The following is a 17,113-nucleotide window of genomic DNA, read 5'->3' as shown; positions in this document are numbered from 1 at the left end:
GTCAGCCATGATACGGCGCCCCTGGAGCAGTTAGGGTCAAGGGCCTTGCTCAAGGGCCCAAATAAAAGCAAATAAGAGGTGAACAAAACAGACATCCTTACCCTAATCCAACACCTAAACCTAACCTGTTCTAAAAGCAAATACAATACGAAAAGCAATTTTTTTCTGATGCAAGCACGTCATTTTGTGTCACTTCTATGACACATTATGTCTCACGTGTTCGAACCGCGGTCATCAGGTGAGCTACCACGGAAGCTAATCACAGTCTATAATCCAAGCGCTGAAATGTATCGTTTTTCAAATTATGCGTTATAGTAAGTGTTTTGATATCATAACATTGTGAGTGTGTCATAACATTGTGAGTCATAGAGTGATTTATAAGTGTTTATAAAGTCATAATCCACCGTTGTACTCGTGATTTGTGTGAAAGTGAATAAAATGCACAGTTGTTGTAGCGCCTCTGGTGTTCATTTCACCAGGAAACTGCAACGAAACATAGAAATCGGCACGTAAAATGGAGTTATAGTAATATTCATTCTACGAGACTAGGTTGGTCATTTTTCATCTTGTCTTTGTAATCGCTGACAAAATAAAAAAACACATAGTTTTTTTTACATTTTTTTTGTATCCCCTTTTCTCCCAATTTGGCATGCCCAATTCCCACTATTACTTAGCAGGTCCTCGTGGTGGCATGGTTACTTACCTCAATTCGGGTGGCGGAGGACAAGTCTCAGTTGCCTCTACTTCTGAGACCATCAATCCGCATATCTTATCACGTGGCTCATTGTGCATGACACCGCGGAGACTCGCAGCATGTGGAGGCTCATGCTACTCTCCGTGATCCACGCACAACTTACCACACGCCCCATTGAGAGCGAGAACCACTAATCGTGACCACGAGGAGGTTACCCCATGTGACTCTACCCTCCCTAGCAACTGGGCCAATTTGTTTGCTTAGGAGACCTGGCTGGAGTCATTCAGCACACCCTGGATTCAAACTCACGACTCCAGGGGTGGTAGTAAGCTTCAATATTCACTGAGCTACCCAGGCCCCCAAAACACACTTAGTTAAAGAGCATTTTCGGCAGTAAAATCGTTGACGAGATGAACACTAGCTGTGATAACAAAACGGCAACACAATTGTTTAGTTTTGAAATAAAACAGCTTGAAATAATTTTCAAAACAATATCTTTGATTTGAAGTTCAGCAGCATGGAAATATTTACCTCAGATAGAATTAAAGTTTTTTGGTTGTGGAGACAAAAAAATTATTTAAAAAATAATATAATTACCGTGATGATATACAGTATATTTTTTTCTTGTCTTTGTTATCATTAATGAAATCAAAAACCACTTTGACAATGAACATTTTCAGCAGTAATTTCATTGATGAGATTAACACTGGCTGTGATATCAAAACACCAACAAACTGTTATTGTTTTCAATTTTGTTTTAATAAGATCCTCTAAGGTGCACGATATTTTTTCGTTTGAACTCACGGTTGCCGATTCTCCTTTAGAACCGATAGATTTGGACATCTTGCCGAGCACTTGATATCCATCTGTCGATATGTTTCCTCTCTGTTTAATCTCCTTCTCAGCCACTTCCTGGCAGTCCACGTGCAGTTTGACGCTCTTGGGAGACACCAGGATGTGGAGCTAGAAGACATGAAGATTGTTGGAAATTCAGACTAAGAGGTCACTTTAGAAGGAAGAACTTGATTCATCTTCAACAGTACAAATAATTAAGTAATCCTCAGTTGGCAGTTTTCTATTGTTTTGGTAAGTCCAAGGGCTTCAGGCCGTAATTAGGGATTCTGGGAGTCTCCATTCTGAGGGAGTGTTCTGGCCAGAGGCGCATAAATATGCATTAGTTGCTCCATCATCAAATTCAATTCTGGCAGTTCAATTGTAAAACACTTTTGAAGAGAGAATGGGGGAAATTAAGTTTTATGAATGACAGCTAACAAAGATATCATTAAATATATCAACAGCAGGCCTGTCAAATCTCACGAATGGTCAGAAACACCCTGTACCTCAACAAAAGTTTGCTTGTCATGTTGGCTTTATGCTTTCAGATTTGATTCACCACTCTGCTCCACATAATCAATGTACACGGTTATTCCCTGTTCACCTCAGCATGTGATGAAGTTGTTCTTCCATGTACGCCACGGACAATCTGGCTGCCAAATCTTAAACACCAGCTGATATTCAAAACCCTACAGCACTGGTTCTTAGAGTGGGACTGAATCTATTGCTCTGGAATGGATTGGTCAATATCTGTAAACACAGTATGCTTGATGCCTTATATACACTGGCGTTTTCTGCAGGACTGGGGTAAATAAAGTGAAAGAGACAAGTTGTTCATTTGAATGATGAAGTACTTGTTGGAACGCAGTTCCAATGATCTGAGGCTGAAACTAACGTTTATCTGAATGTATTTATTGGAAACATTTAACTCTTTTCCGTAAAGTTCCATCTAGGATTACAAACATCATCATTGGCATTTTCTTGTACATCACCTGGAGGTCTCTGGTCTGTTCTTTTTTAAATAATTTGCAGAACCCCTGCCATTTATGATCTGCTGCACTGCTATTCTGTTTAGAGCACCATTGGAACTGATTACAAGCACTTAATTTTCCAATTTTGAAATGATTATTGGCAGCTGTCCTCAAATCGTTCTCTTTTAAGGGCATCTGTGAGCATTCAAAGTGAAGCAAGATCTCTTAAACATATTTCTTCTAAATCTGCCACACAATTAGCCAGATCTTTCAAAACAGAACTGAGCTGTCCTCCATTTCAATCAAATACATATCTTCTTTTGTTTTCTACAGAAGAAAGAAAGGTATACAGGTTTGAAAGGTGATGATGAGGGTGAGTAAATATTTGTATTTTGGGGTGAACTGTTCCTTTAATAATTGTTGGGTTGTTGTTTCAAATTCCCACCACTTGTGTTGCAGAATACTTTCATGCTACGAGCCAGTCAAAAAAAACTCTCACGGAGTCAAAGTTTTTGCCAAAGCATAACAATCTAAATCATGTTTATTTATCTAGACCAAAAAGCCATATGCAAGAGTAAATAATGTTCCAGAACCTTTCAGCTCTTAGAAACACATTTCTGTTCAAAGAGCTCTTTCCTAACAGGGGAGATTTATGGGGTGAAGTTTAAACGAACCCTCAAGCCCAAAGCCGAAAATTGTGAGTGAAAAGGTTATGCCACTCCATTTGCTTTGATTACAAACTGTCATGTGATGGGGCTGTCTGCTATGTTTTAAGAAGAGATCTATTATATCAAAATACAGTATAAGTACAGTAAATTTATATCATGGTAATGTTACATATGATATAGTCATGGAAAAATTGTATATATACAATAATGAATAACCGTGTGTCAATGCCTATTTCTGGATAATCCAGTGAATTAAATACTTTAAAAATGAAAGGTACTTCGTCATTTGATTATTTCTTCTTTTCATTTGGACGTTGATGTACGCAAACCAAAAGAAACGATTATTACAACAAAAGAATGATAAGTCTAGCATCAGTGCAAAAACAGCTTTGTATTATGTAACACTGGAGTAAAAAACAAAAGAATGTCAAAACAGTACAAATAATTCTATAAACCGGATTGTTTCGACAACAAATTCTGATTTAGCCACGTTCAAACCTATGACCACGCTTTAGTTGAATCCTATATTAATGCGGGAAAATGTCACGTAGCTCTGTAACTGTTGCCAACTAAATTCTGATGTTCCATTTAAAATTAACTAGTGGCGGCAAAAGGGTGAGTAAGAATATATTATAAAAATATTCAAATGGTGAGGAACAATCATAGGACCTAAAATAGCCACTTTCCCTTATTCATCTAAATTTGAACCTAAAATCTTGACACGAAAAAAAACGTGTCAACTACTCATGGACCGCTGTACTGCCCAGCCCTACTTTAAAGTGACTCATGCTGTGTTTAGGATCACATGGTCAGGTAAACAGTGGTCTCCTGAGGGTACCGACTGACAGGTTACAGCAGGTGTGGTACTGGATTCTGGGAGGTAAAACCACAACAAACAAGCCCCCACAGTTCCCCATCAGACCACAAGAATTTCCCCTGTGGTCAGCTTCTGACAGGCAACCTGAAGGACCGCCCAAGATTCAGACCAGACAGAGATATAGATGAGAAAAAAGATAAAGAAAGATGCATCTGTCTGATGTCATTTTTTAATAGTTTGAACAGTAATTAAACATTTTCCAGCATTCATTGCCAGACAAATGCAGGACTTTTTATAGTCTCACCAAATAAAACATATAGATTCAAGCAAAAGTGATTTTCTGTGTCTTTGATACACCCTCCCTTCTTTTCTCTTTCTTTCTTTCTTTCTTTCTTTCTTATTTACTTAAGTATGTACTTACCTACATACTTTTGTACTTGTTTACATACGAACTTACGTGCTTAACTATGTATTAATGTATTCACTTATGTACTTCCATACTTGTGTTTCTAATCACACAATTTAGTCCTTACTTACATACATACTTATGTACTTAATTCTGTACTTTTGTTCTTATGTACTTCTGTACTTACTTTCGAACGTACTTGATACTAACCTACATACTTTTGTACTCAAATACATACTTATTTACATTCTCACTGTACCAAAAATGCATTTATGTACTTACAGACATATGCACTTAATTATAAATATATGCAATTACCTACTTTCTTATGTACTTAATTAAATACTTTTGTTCTTAATTATGCACTTACATACTTATGTACTTGATTACATATTTACATATTCACTTACGTACCTAGGTACTTATTTGCTTGCATACTTGTGTACTTGTGTACCTACTTGCATACTTATGTATGTACTTCCGTCCTTACTTATGTACTTGCTTATTCACCTAAAATTAAGTCCCTCCTCAGGGGTAGAAAACTTTAGAGCTTAAATAATAATGCTTTTTAATGAATAATTATGTAAATATATATATGAATATAATTCATATAAGCACTTTAACAAAAATACAATCTGCACATTTTTGCTTTTAAACCCCTTTGAACACTGGACTTGTTTAGTTACATTGCAAATGCATTACTGGAAAAAAAAAAGAAGACTATTGGGTCCTTTATTAAGCTCCTAAGTCACTATCAGCTGCCATTGTTTTGTTTTTTAAGAGACAAACCGGAATATTCATTAAGACATCTCACTTTATGTTCTGCAAAAGAAAGAAAGACATACGGGTTTGGAACGACATGAGAGTGAGTAAATGATGACAGAATTTTCATTTTTGGGTGAACTATCCCTTTAAGTGCATTTGTTTAACTGCAGTTTGCTGGCGACCTCACGCTGTTTGGCTCAGTCTATGTTGTTAGTGGCACTTTATGCAAGACCATTCAGCAAAAACACTCCAACTTTTATCATCCACTCTACATCCACTGAACTCTACACAATTCCAGATTTATTTAGGTGCCACAATTTAAAACCTTCTCAAGAACAAACCATACTAGATTATCATCACTCTTGCAAGGAGAGAGACAAAAGCGAAGCTTTCTTGCTTGATGCACAAGTATCATGCAACATACTACACAAACATCTACAATGAACATCAGAGTTTACCTTGTGGAAGCTTCCATGGAAAATTTTCTTCACATGATCGTTTTTAAATGTGGCTCGTTGGATCTCGCCTGTAGTGTCCTTTGTATAAAACGAAACCGCTTGACCGGACGCTAAGCAAATAAAAAGACGGAGAGACTAAGAGTTAGATACTGCACAAACCAACCCAAACTAGAAAAATAAAAAAATATTTGTTCAGATATTTCTTCTTAAATTCCTTAGGTGAAATAAAATGAGACACAAATGAGACAATTGTTCAGAAAGTAAGAGTAAAGAGCTACAAAATGATCGTTGATAGCATAACTCAGATAATTTGATCTTGAGAGAATATGTGCAATATGTTTGATGAGGGTTTTATAAAGGTGTTAACTGATTACTAATAAGTCCTTTACAAATGCATTATAAATCACTGATATGTGGTTATAACAACATGAATAAAAGGGCAACATTCATGCAATAAATGTCAAATAGTGAGCCATTTAACCTCACATGTTATAAATGCTTAATAACACTTATTCAACATTAATTTACCTATTACCTATGAAAATGTGCCTTAAATGTAAAGTCTAAGGCACATTTAAAATGAAGAATTTATGAAGAAGCTGCCAGCATTAGAAACCAATGTACATAAATTTCAGTATGGTTTAATAGTCGAATGATATATACTGTGAATGAGCATGAAGATGTGAAAAGTGTTTTTGCAAAGGACCATAACAAGGACTAGACAAGTTGGGACAACACTCATTCTTTGTGAGTCAAGACATTACAGTAATCAATATAGACACAAAGCGGACTGTATCAAAATGACATAATCCCTTCTTATACTCTCACTATAATAATCTATTTTTGCAGCACTGTGTCATAAATCATGAGTTATGGCATTTTATGTTTTATAAGTATGAATAAGTATGTATTTATTAAGCATTTATAACATGTAAGTTAAAATGCTCACTATTTGTCAAGTATTGCATGAAAGTCGCTCTTTTTATTCATGTTGTTATAACCTCATATCTATGTTTTATAATGCATTTGTAAATGACTTATGAGTCCCCTATATACACCCTTAACAAAGGGAACATAAATGTACAGTGTTACCAAAAATGTTTGAGCTTGTTCAACCAATGACAATCAGACTTACGGTCAATGGTGACACCGGTCTCAGGTTTGTAATTCTTGTCCGACACCTGCCAGATATCGAAGGCTTCGGTCGGTGAGTCTGGCAGCAGTCGGAACGTCAGAATGATGGTGAATGTGGATGGCAGACCGTCCGGATGAATATATCTGTAAAAAAAAAACAAAAAAAACAATAACAAGGACATAAAATCAGACAAGGTCAGAGGAAGTGAGATCTCAATCCTGGCATGAACACTGGCAGGTTAAAGTCACTGGATTTATCTTTTATCGGTGGTTTGTATGGTAAAATAATTAAGGAAAAAGTGTGTGGGAGAATGATGGCTTTGTACACTTTTGGATTGTGGAGTCTACCTGGGCAATAGGCAAAACTCACAATTCAGCCTGACAACTCTGGAGTGGTGGTGGTGTAGTGGACTAAAGCACTGAACTGGTAAGTGGAAGGTTGCTGGTTCAATCCCCACAGCCACCACCATTGTGTCCTTGAGCAAGGCACTTAACTCCAGGTTGTCCCTGTAACCAGGGCTGTAAGTTGCTTTGGATAAAAGCATCTGCCAAATGCATAAATGTACATAAATGTACAAATCCCTAATGTACTTCTAAATCTAAACTGGTTTCACAGAGAGGTCTGTACACAAGCACATTAACACAGTGGCATGTTAGTCAATTGCTATAAAGAGTAATAACATGTCTCTCTTTAAAAAGCCAAATAATTTCAGGTAAAACAAATGTCCATTAGATACAAAAGGTTTAGGCTTCCATTAAGTATGAGCTTGTAAGAACCTTAGAAAACACCACTAACTACTGCAATTATTCCATTCTATAAGAAAAAAATTCTGTGATACAAAATAATTGAGAGTATAATGCACCATGTGGCATAATTCCACAGTGCCTTGAAAAAATGGGGCAATATCTTCAATCAAATGGCTTAGAAATACTTCAGTCATGTAAGAAATTTAAGATGCTAAATACTGATGAGTGACACAATGGTAACACAGTCCGAATTCAGAGTGGAACTCACAGTGAAGGCTGATTCAGAAAAGCGTTCTTGTGGAGTCTGTAGGCGGTGTAACTGTTGAAAGAACCGGGTTCCATAGACACACCCTTGGTGCTAGCGTACACCTTTTCAGTCAAATTGAAGGCTTCCAACATTCTGAATCCTGGAGAAACACATAGATTCATGTCAGCACTTGACATACAGTACATACATAAACACCAGGCTCAGAAATGAACTTTTATATTAAGGGTCAAAATTTGCCCCCGAAACTGATTTCAGGAGAATTTTTACCTTTGGTATTTTAACCATTTGTGTCAAAAACACTTTAATTGAATCAATTTATTTAAATGGTCACTATGGAGTCAAAACCCATAACTAGACAGGCCTACAGTATGATAATGAAACAGTATAATGTAATAATATGCTAATAATACAGTTATATATATATAATAAAAACATTGTCTGATACATTCATGCGTGTGTGGGTGATTCTTTAACTTCAGGCACTTTCATGTCCCAGGAATTTTTATTAAAACAGAAAAAAGGTGTTAAACAGATTTCAACTTATTTTCTTTTTGTTACATGAAAATCACATTTAAACTAATTTATTTATTGTTTTAGCCTTGTGCCAAACCCAGACTTTCAAGATTAAACTATGAAAATATATTACAAAAATAAACATTATTACATATTTAAAACTTCGATAATCTAAAAAATAAAGAGTAAAATAAACATTAACAATTGCAACATTTATAGTGAAATTGTGAAAAAAAAAATTTTTCTAAATCAACTGTCCGTTTGGAGACTTTTTACCAGGCATTTATAATTTATTTTTGATACTTTTCAATTGCCTTTTCTATATACATTTTACTGTTTTGCCCTTGTCCCAGACCCAGACTTTTAATAATAAACTATGAAAGTCCATTATAAAAATACAAATTATTACATGTTTAAAACTATAATAATCTAAACAAAGAGTGAAATAAAAATAAACCTATATTTATTCAATATTTATTGCGTGAAAATGATTTCTATACATTGTTCCAAAATTACGACTGTCCCTCAGTTGTCATTTCCACCACACCAAACAATTTTGCCTAAAAAGTTTTGTAAAAAGTTAGTTACTTGTTACCCAAGTCAACAAAAGTGTCATTGAAGAGCATGCTTGAGATGAAATATGAAACAAGTGATGTTTGAAGAAAACAAAGAAAAATCAAGAAAAATATCACTTTTTTTTTAATTAAATTTTACATTTTGCCAAATTACGCAAAAAGTGTAAAACTATTATTTAATTGTGTTTATTTAGGATACATAAAATGACAGCAATGAAATTAGCCTCGGCAAGAAAGAGGAGTCTGAAATTTTATTTCAAAAACTTTAAAAATGTCATTTCCATCAGTGGAAATGACACTGTGCTGGGAATTTTCATGACAAATATGATGAAATAAATCTCCTGTGATGTATGTACACACACTGTTGGACATTGTTTGGAGACAAAAAATAAACTAGTGAGAGTGTGAAACTTTCTAGAAGTCTAGAAGTTGAAGAAACACCCACATACATACACTCATATAACAAAGACCTACCTGGCGATGTAAAACCATTTACATAAATCAATGGGCAGGCTGGGAAAACAAAAAGTAAAGGCATTAGCTTAAGGTCTGAACACAAAAGATCAGTCTTGTGATTTCTCTTAAAAACAGTACAAATTAGCATTTAAAAGAGCCACAAACACATCAAGTATGATTTGGAAAGAACAACAAAACATCAACTCACAGGATGTAGCCGTTTCACAAATGAACGTGACCAGATTGTCCTGAATGGTGGAGAAGGCGTCAAAGTCATCCACCACAAAGACATGGCGTTCGCTCGGTTTGCTCGCAATGTTCTGCAGCTCAACAAAGTCCACATCGGCCACGCCGACCACAAACACACTGTAACCTGCAACAACACGTTTGCAATAAGGACATTTATCTTCAATAGACCATAAGCTATACTATTAGTGTTAGGTGAAATCCTTACTTAAATCTTAGCCATATTTTTACATAGTGCCATATTCTGCAATTTTACAACATTTTGTCTCCTGAAATCTCCTTAAAATGTTATTCAAGGTTTCCTGCACCCAAAAAAGTCATAATTTTATATAACAGGGCCATTATCTACCCTCTCTAGCTATTTTGCTTACTACCTTCTTCTATATGAAAATGACCTCTCGTTATGACTGGATAACCAATGCATATTGGCATAGTTCACGTTGTTCAGGTAATTCAGTTGGCAGCCATATGTCAATGTGCTCATGGTTGTGAAATCATAACCGTTGAGATGTGAACATTTTTAAAGTTTGGGAGTGAGTCATACCAGCGTGCTGCAGTTTAGCAGCACTCTTCTGCACATCATCTTGAGAACGTCCATCTGTTACAGCAACAACAACTTTCGGCACGTTTCTTCTCATTCCACTGTCCACAGTGAAGACCTTCTCATACACATGCTTCAGAGCAACACCTGGACAACAAACAGGCATGGAAATGTGAGTGAGTGTTAAAAGAGAGAAAAGGTCTGGCAATTCCATTCCTCACAAGTTGATTAACATCTAAACTTCAATCTAAACATGAACGTAAAGATTTTTCAAGGTTCAGGTTCTTATCAAGAACCATTTTTGTCTGTATATGGTTCTTAACTTGCTAAATGGTACTTTGGAGATTTAAAAAGCTCTTGATGTTTCATTATAGGTTCTTCATATAAGCATCTCGTGATCTGAAGGAGATTTAAAAGCACCAGTACCAGAGAATAAAAAGTTGTTTGTGGAACTTAATATAATAAACTTTGAAGACTGAGAAGACTACAACAGTCACTGCCAATATTTCACATTGCAAAATTGAGTGTTGCTTTATTCAACATAAAACAAACTGGAAAACTCTACAGGTGATGGAGGACAGGAATGTTATTTTTAAAGGAAAACGTGAAGAACGTTCAAGAACGTCTGAGTGATACCTGTCTTAGTGTTTCCTCCCCTGTAGCGGATGAGTTTGAGAGCGGAGAGCAGCGTACCCTTGTCTTTATATGCGTTGAGTTTGAACTCCGTCTTTGCATCTTCGCTGTACTGCACGAATGACACCTTTCAACACAAACATTGAAGGAACATCAAACATGATAATAATGACAAACGATAGATATTTGGTTTATTCAATAAAGATCAACATTATATAATTTGTATAATTATTAACATTAAACATTACAAAATAATTTATGTATGAAACTAAAATGATAGAATATATCTAACTCAAAGATGATTAGATTAATGTGTTACTCTAAAATCGATAGCTCAGTTTGTAAAATCTAATCAGATACAGTAAGCCTTGTTCAAAGCCATTGGGTGCTATGTTGCTTGGCAACCATAAACAGCCAACATGAACTATATCATTCTTATTATTATTCATAAAAGGAACTATTTATGAAACATTGTTGTATTTTTACCATTATGCTGTTGCACCCGTTTAATCAAAACAATAAGCCACTCTAGGCGATCTGTGATTCAGGGTTACCACTCTTTTTGACCAATGGATTTCCATGACTTATCCATGAACTTTTCCAGGTCTTTGTGATTACTGGATTTTTTTAAATAAATAAACATCATTTAGACCTATTTAGAACAATTTTTAATAAGTAATTGAAAAGAGCAACTAAATAACATCAATATGGCTTGAGAGCAAGTTCTAGCACATGAAATATTTTAGAGTTGGGGAAAACTACAAGTATATATATATATTCTCTATACAACATTTCATGACTTTTAATGACTTTTTCCATGACCGTGCTGGTGATTACAGTAACTTTAACATGGTTTTAGGCACTCTGCTTCACATTGGCCTAAGAATATCCTATACCCATTGTAAAATCCCTGTTATTCATGGTTTCTTATGGACTTATTGCTTCATTACGCTTGTTTTTTAGTGAAGGCAATCCGGACTGTAAATGCTGGCCATTTACCTGCATTCCTGATGGACCAATAACATCAAAGGCTCCGACAACGCTGAAGACAAACTGGATAACTTTGCTGAAACTGTCATCTCCAATACTCCACGAGCCATCAATGAGGAAAACCACATCTGCCTTGGCTCCTTTGCACACTAAGACAAAAAACAATCTATATGAACTGCTTTTCGCCCCAGACCTTTCATTTTTCATTTAAATTAGAAATATCAATGACAAAAACAACCACTGAAAAAAAAAAGACTAAAATGCATAGTTCATCCAAAACTTCTGCCATCATTTAATCACCAAAGAAAGAAAGAAAGAAAGAAATAAGAGTACATGATGACATATTTTTCATTTTTGGTTGAACTAACCCTTTAACGAACTTGTCCATTTGCAAACACTGTCTTAATTGAGCCCGCTTTCTTGTAAAAATGTGCAAGAATTAAGTATATTTGTAAACCAGGAGGTTTAAGAAGGAATTAATGTTAATGGTCTCTTTTCACTCAAAGGAAATGCAGACAAATGTAGAAATAATCTCTGTTCCATGTGCTGTCGACATTGCCCTCTCCACAGTAATCAAGCAACATTAACAGCTTCTTGAAAAATGCCTTGCTTAAATTTATAATCCTCGGTGGATTTGTTCATGTCTCTCATCACTTAAAGCTAGTTGACATCTCTAGTTGAGGAGTTGCATTTGGCCAAACCACTCGTAGGGATTTTTAAACAGATTTGATTGTGGTCCAACATAACTTTAGGGATCAAATTCTGATGTTGTTTTATGAACTGAAGATAAAAAGAACAGATTCTGCTTTTATTAGCGGAAGGAATTGTTTCCAAAGTATTAAAACTGATATTAATTTGTCCAAAACATATTCCAAAGAGCCCAGATGTAGAACATGTTTGCAACGTTCGTATCTGCAATAGCTCTATGCTGTTTCTGAAATCGCTCCCTGTTGAATTCTAGTGAACAATTTCACCCCTGATATAATGCACTATTTTAAACTCAATGCACTTTGATTTATGTTGTACAACTGATATACGCTCGCCAACTGTATGTTGCCTATACTGACAGATCTGTTGACATATAATCTGTTAGCCAATCAACTTGCATACTCCCTCTTTGTCTAAAAAATTAAAAATAAATTGCCTCAGTTGTTTGCATGTTGGCCGGTTTCACTGCAGCACACTACTAAAGTTTTCTCTCTGAAACCCTCCTCCTCCCCAGCAACACTTGTCTAAATCTGTTTCACAGGGATTGTATGTATGTCTAATTGTGCAGATCCATGCATATCTAGTCCACCAAGACCAAACCTACCAACTTCATATCCATTATAACACCTTATCATGACTGAACCAAACCAAAATGATAAAGAATGACATTTCTTAATTAACTTGTTCACTGTAGCGTTTGTGAGGCATTACTCTTCGTAAAGCTGCCTTAGAACGACATGTATTCTGAAAAGCACTGCAATATTGTTTCTTGAGCGTCACTTCTTGGAGTGACTGTGGACACTTACCCGCCCAACCGGGGGGTATGGTGGGTGGAGGAGGGGGTGTGGGTGGTTTTGTTGGCACAGGTGTTGGTTTGACACCTAGAACAATCAAAAGAAAACAGAATAAAAATCATTGTTTCACATTAAACTGTAGGATGAAAATCTGCTTATTTATGAATGAATGCTGAACCCACGGGTGCGTTCTTTGGTACTGACTCCGGGTCCCTCTAGATTGGGGGTCTGGACAAACACAGTAGCGCTATAGAGAGAGTCTGGACTCAAGCCCTCAAAACAGTATTGACTCTGAGCTGCGGTGATGGTGATCTCCTGCTGGCCTTTAGCTGAGGCTGAGAACAAATTAAACAACAGTGATGATTTAGATGATAATACCATGATAGTTTGATATAAACAATATGGTAATGAATGGTTCTGAATTCAGTGGAGGGGTCTGAAATCAAAAACATGTTATTACCATGATACCAGGTCTGGAAATACCATGGTACTTTTTTGTTTGTGCTTTTATCATGGTACAGTTATGGTAAAAGACATTAATACCACAGTAATCCATTATGTACTATAGTATATTCTCTATGTTATTTATAACCAGTACTATGGTATACGTCTCTATATGAGGAGTGGTGATGGCGTAGTGGGCTAAAGCACATAACTGGTAATCATAAGGTTGCTGGTTCAATCCCCACAGCCACCACCATTGTGTCCTTGAGCAAGGCACTTAACTCCAGGTTGGGATTGTCCCTGTAATAAGTTCGCTGTAAGTCGCTTTGGATAAAAGCGTCTGCCAAATGCATAAATGTAAATGTAAATAAAAAACATAAAACAACATGGTACTTGCACAGTACCATGTCTAAAAACTATGGCAAAACTATGGTAAGTTTGGTACTTTTTGTTAGTGTTAGTCACATGTTCTGAATTTGGTGGAGGGGTCTGAAACTTTGGTTCATGTCCAAAAAACATGATATTACCATTGTAACTTGTCTATAAAAACATGGTAATACCATGGTATTTGTGGTACTTTTTTGTGTGTGTTGTAATTTGAAGAAAGTCATAGTTTCTGAATTTAGTGGAGTATTGCAACAAAAAGAGTCACAGGTTCTGAATTTGATAAAGGGATCTAAATCCATGAGCTCTTTTAGAGCTTTATTCTATTCTGCTGAATTTCAAAGTGAACTTAGAAGAGGCTTTAGATAAACAAACTGATAAGGCTGTCATTCTTGTGGAATGATGCCATAATCAAAAGCAGGGTGGTCTGCTGTGGTTTTCACAGCTAAAATATATTTATATAAAAAAACAACTACAGTTATTTATACAATAAGAGACTGAATAAAGCAGTCTGCTCTCTGCTCAAGACATCCTGATGTCAATGTGATATTCACCCACCGTGAAATGTGTACGTCCTTTGCATGTTCTCGTTGTAACACATTCTGGCATTGCCTCGTCTATAAATAATACATGTGATGCTGCCTAATGTTCGGAACAGCCTTTGTGCAGGGAATGCAGCTGTAATGCCTTAATATTTGCCTTGGTGGCAGCTCACTAGCTTTTGGAACAGAGTCATGGTGGTTCGAAGAGCTAGACTTACGATCCAGGGGGTTCAGCTTGATTCTGTAAGATGTGGCAGCACGGTGAGGTGTCCATTTAATGCAGAACCTGTCATAGCCAACGTCATATGACTCCAGGTTGGTGACATTGAGGTACACTGAAAAGACAGGAAAGTAAAGTTACTCAGTGTGGGAATCATACTGCTTTACCAGAAGGAAATTCTGGCATGCAATCAACATTGTTTGAAACATCTGAAAGCCTACATGTTGTCCCTTGTCCGATGAGGGCTTTGCTCACACCACCATCGTACTGTGCGTACACCTGAACATCATACGTGGTGCCAGGCAGCAGATTGTGTAGGGTATAAGTGGTGACGTCACCAACAAACACCTCCAAAGACTCATCCTTATCTAAAAATGTACAATAACATCGATATAAGTATCAAGAATTCTGAGGAGCTAGAAGTCAACATGAAATGGCATTCGCAACCCATTTTACTTCTGTTACCTTATCTATTTCAGAATGAATATAAGATATTCAATGAGAAAAAAATGGTCAGTGGCGGAGCATGTTACTTCATTTTGAGGAAACATTATGAAGACGAAAAAATTATCTTTAGCGTATGCTGATGAATTGTACAAAATAACAACAAAAAATTATATTAAGGCAGTAAATAGGCTTAATTTTGATTTCATGTTGACTTTACAGTAAAATCTTCATACTGTATTACAGCAGTATTTACCTGTTGGCTGGTAGACAAGTTTGTAACCCATGACCGGAGATGGTGCCGGGTCCCAGGACACACGGAAGCGCGTGTACCACTCGTCTGAGACCCGCAGGTTCTGAGGGGCCAACAGGCCAACTGAATACGAAAACAACAAGGGCCAATCCGTAAATGTTAAAATACTCACTGTTTCAAAAGTATAGCCACAATACGCAAACAGTATGTTTGTTAACATAATTTTTGTGTGATAAAATCACTTACTAACCTTTTCTGTGTAAAGTTATAGCCAATTTTACAACTTTGTTACCATTATGATGTAATGTCAACAAGCCCTAAAACAACTTAGAAATTACTATTTAAACAAATTTACAGCTCAAATAATATACAAGTTTTAACAGAAGAATTAATGTAAGTGCTTTTATAAAATTATAAGCTTCACATTTCTGCTTTTAAACCCTCCAAAAATTGGCCCCATTCACTTCCATTGTAAGTGCCTCACTGTAACCTCGACTTTTGCTTTTTTTAAAGAAAAGGAGGGACGAGTCAAAATTATGTTTTGTGGTAATCAGCATTATGCCACTAATGCTGTCGACTGAGCTTAAATTGCACTGAACCCGGAATATTCCTTTAAACAATCATGTTACCATAACAACTGCACACTTACCGCTAAATATGATAGTAAGAGAATTGTGTCATTTACTCACTATTGAAATGTATGATAAAGGAAATAAGAAATACGTTACGCCACTTTTATGCCCTCTCTTATAATTCCATAGATTTTCCCTCAAAATTAGAAAATTGCAGTCTGGGCCAAAGTTTAATTTAAAATAATCATTTTAGTTTTTTTGGTGTGTCCAGAATCTTTCGTTTCTGCCAAGAATTGTTCATTTTGGAGCATCATTAATCAAAAGCTCAATAAAAATAAACTTACAATTTACACAAAAGCATACTCCCTCTCATCAGAAGCACTGGGTAATCTGAATCATTTTAATGAATCTGTTCACTTGGAACAGAAGACTCCCTACGTGACATTTTACAACTCATTTATAAGAACATTTCTTTTTTGCTACAGAATGTTTTCATTATAGTTTTATAAAACATAGCATTTCCTAGTTTTATTGGTTGTATTTAGTGTACATTGATATGTTCACATGCTGTCTGCCTTTGAACTCCCTGTGTGGCATTTTACAGCTTAAGGCAACAATTATTTTTCTACTGTAGTATGCTTTTATAGAAGTTATATAAATCATGGCTTTTCCTAGTTTTATTGGTTGTATTTACTGTAAATTGATATGTTCAGATACTGTTTGCCTCCTTATATAACTTAAATGTAGTTAGCTACTCTCTGTTAGTAGCTTGTAGTGTAGCTAACTATGTTTTCCAAACTCAAGACTAGGGCTGCAACTAACGATTATTAATCGATTAATCGAATAATTATTAGAACGATTATTCGACTGTATGCCGATTATTACAACGATTAATCATTAGCTCTTAACCAACTATTCAGCTTGTGCCCCAACTTAAAAGGTTGTATTAAACGTGCTTACTAACAATAAAGAGGACAAAATCATCAAAATACCTCTAAATGACATTCACTGAATTAAAGAGAAAAAATACTTTTTA

At 35.9% G+C, this 17,113-nt stretch overlaps 1 protein-coding gene across 1 annotated transcript in view; it reads right to left on the bottom strand.

Moving 5' to 3' along the window:
- LOC127415538 (collagen alpha-1(XII) chain-like) overlaps window positions 1-17,113 on the bottom strand; it is a 126,616-nt gene that overhangs the window by 19,702 nt on the left and 89,801 nt on the right. Inside the window, exons 50-63 of the mRNA XM_051654307.1 lie at window positions 15,509-15,628; window positions 15,030-15,176; window positions 14,807-14,923; window positions 13,401-13,553; window positions 13,231-13,305; window positions 11,726-11,865; window positions 10,730-10,853; window positions 10,097-10,240; window positions 9,515-9,679; window positions 9,325-9,363; window positions 7,763-7,901; window positions 6,749-6,891; window positions 5,614-5,723; window positions 1,499-1,657 (exon numbers count right to left, since the gene is read on the bottom strand). Coding sequence (XP_051510267.1) covers window positions 1,499-1,657; window positions 5,614-5,723; window positions 6,749-6,891; window positions 7,763-7,901; window positions 9,325-9,363; window positions 9,515-9,679; window positions 10,097-10,240; window positions 10,730-10,853; window positions 11,726-11,865; window positions 13,231-13,305; window positions 13,401-13,553; window positions 14,807-14,923; window positions 15,030-15,176; window positions 15,509-15,628 — 1,775 coding nt within the window. The remainder of the gene's footprint in view (window positions 1-1,498; window positions 1,658-5,613; window positions 5,724-6,748; window positions 6,892-7,762; window positions 7,902-9,324; window positions 9,364-9,514; window positions 9,680-10,096; window positions 10,241-10,729; window positions 10,854-11,725; window positions 11,866-13,230; window positions 13,306-13,400; window positions 13,554-14,806; window positions 14,924-15,029; window positions 15,177-15,508; window positions 15,629-17,113) is intronic.

The sequence above is a fragment of the Myxocyprinus asiaticus genome, chromosome 25, assembly GCF_019703515.2.
Source record: "Myxocyprinus asiaticus isolate MX2 ecotype Aquarium Trade chromosome 25, UBuf_Myxa_2, whole genome shotgun sequence".
Lineage (NCBI taxonomy): Eukaryota > Metazoa > Chordata > Actinopteri > Cypriniformes > Catostomidae > Myxocyprinus > Myxocyprinus asiaticus.
The sequence above is the reverse complement of the archived record's forward strand: the minus strand, read 5'-3'. Positions and strand labels throughout refer to the sequence as shown.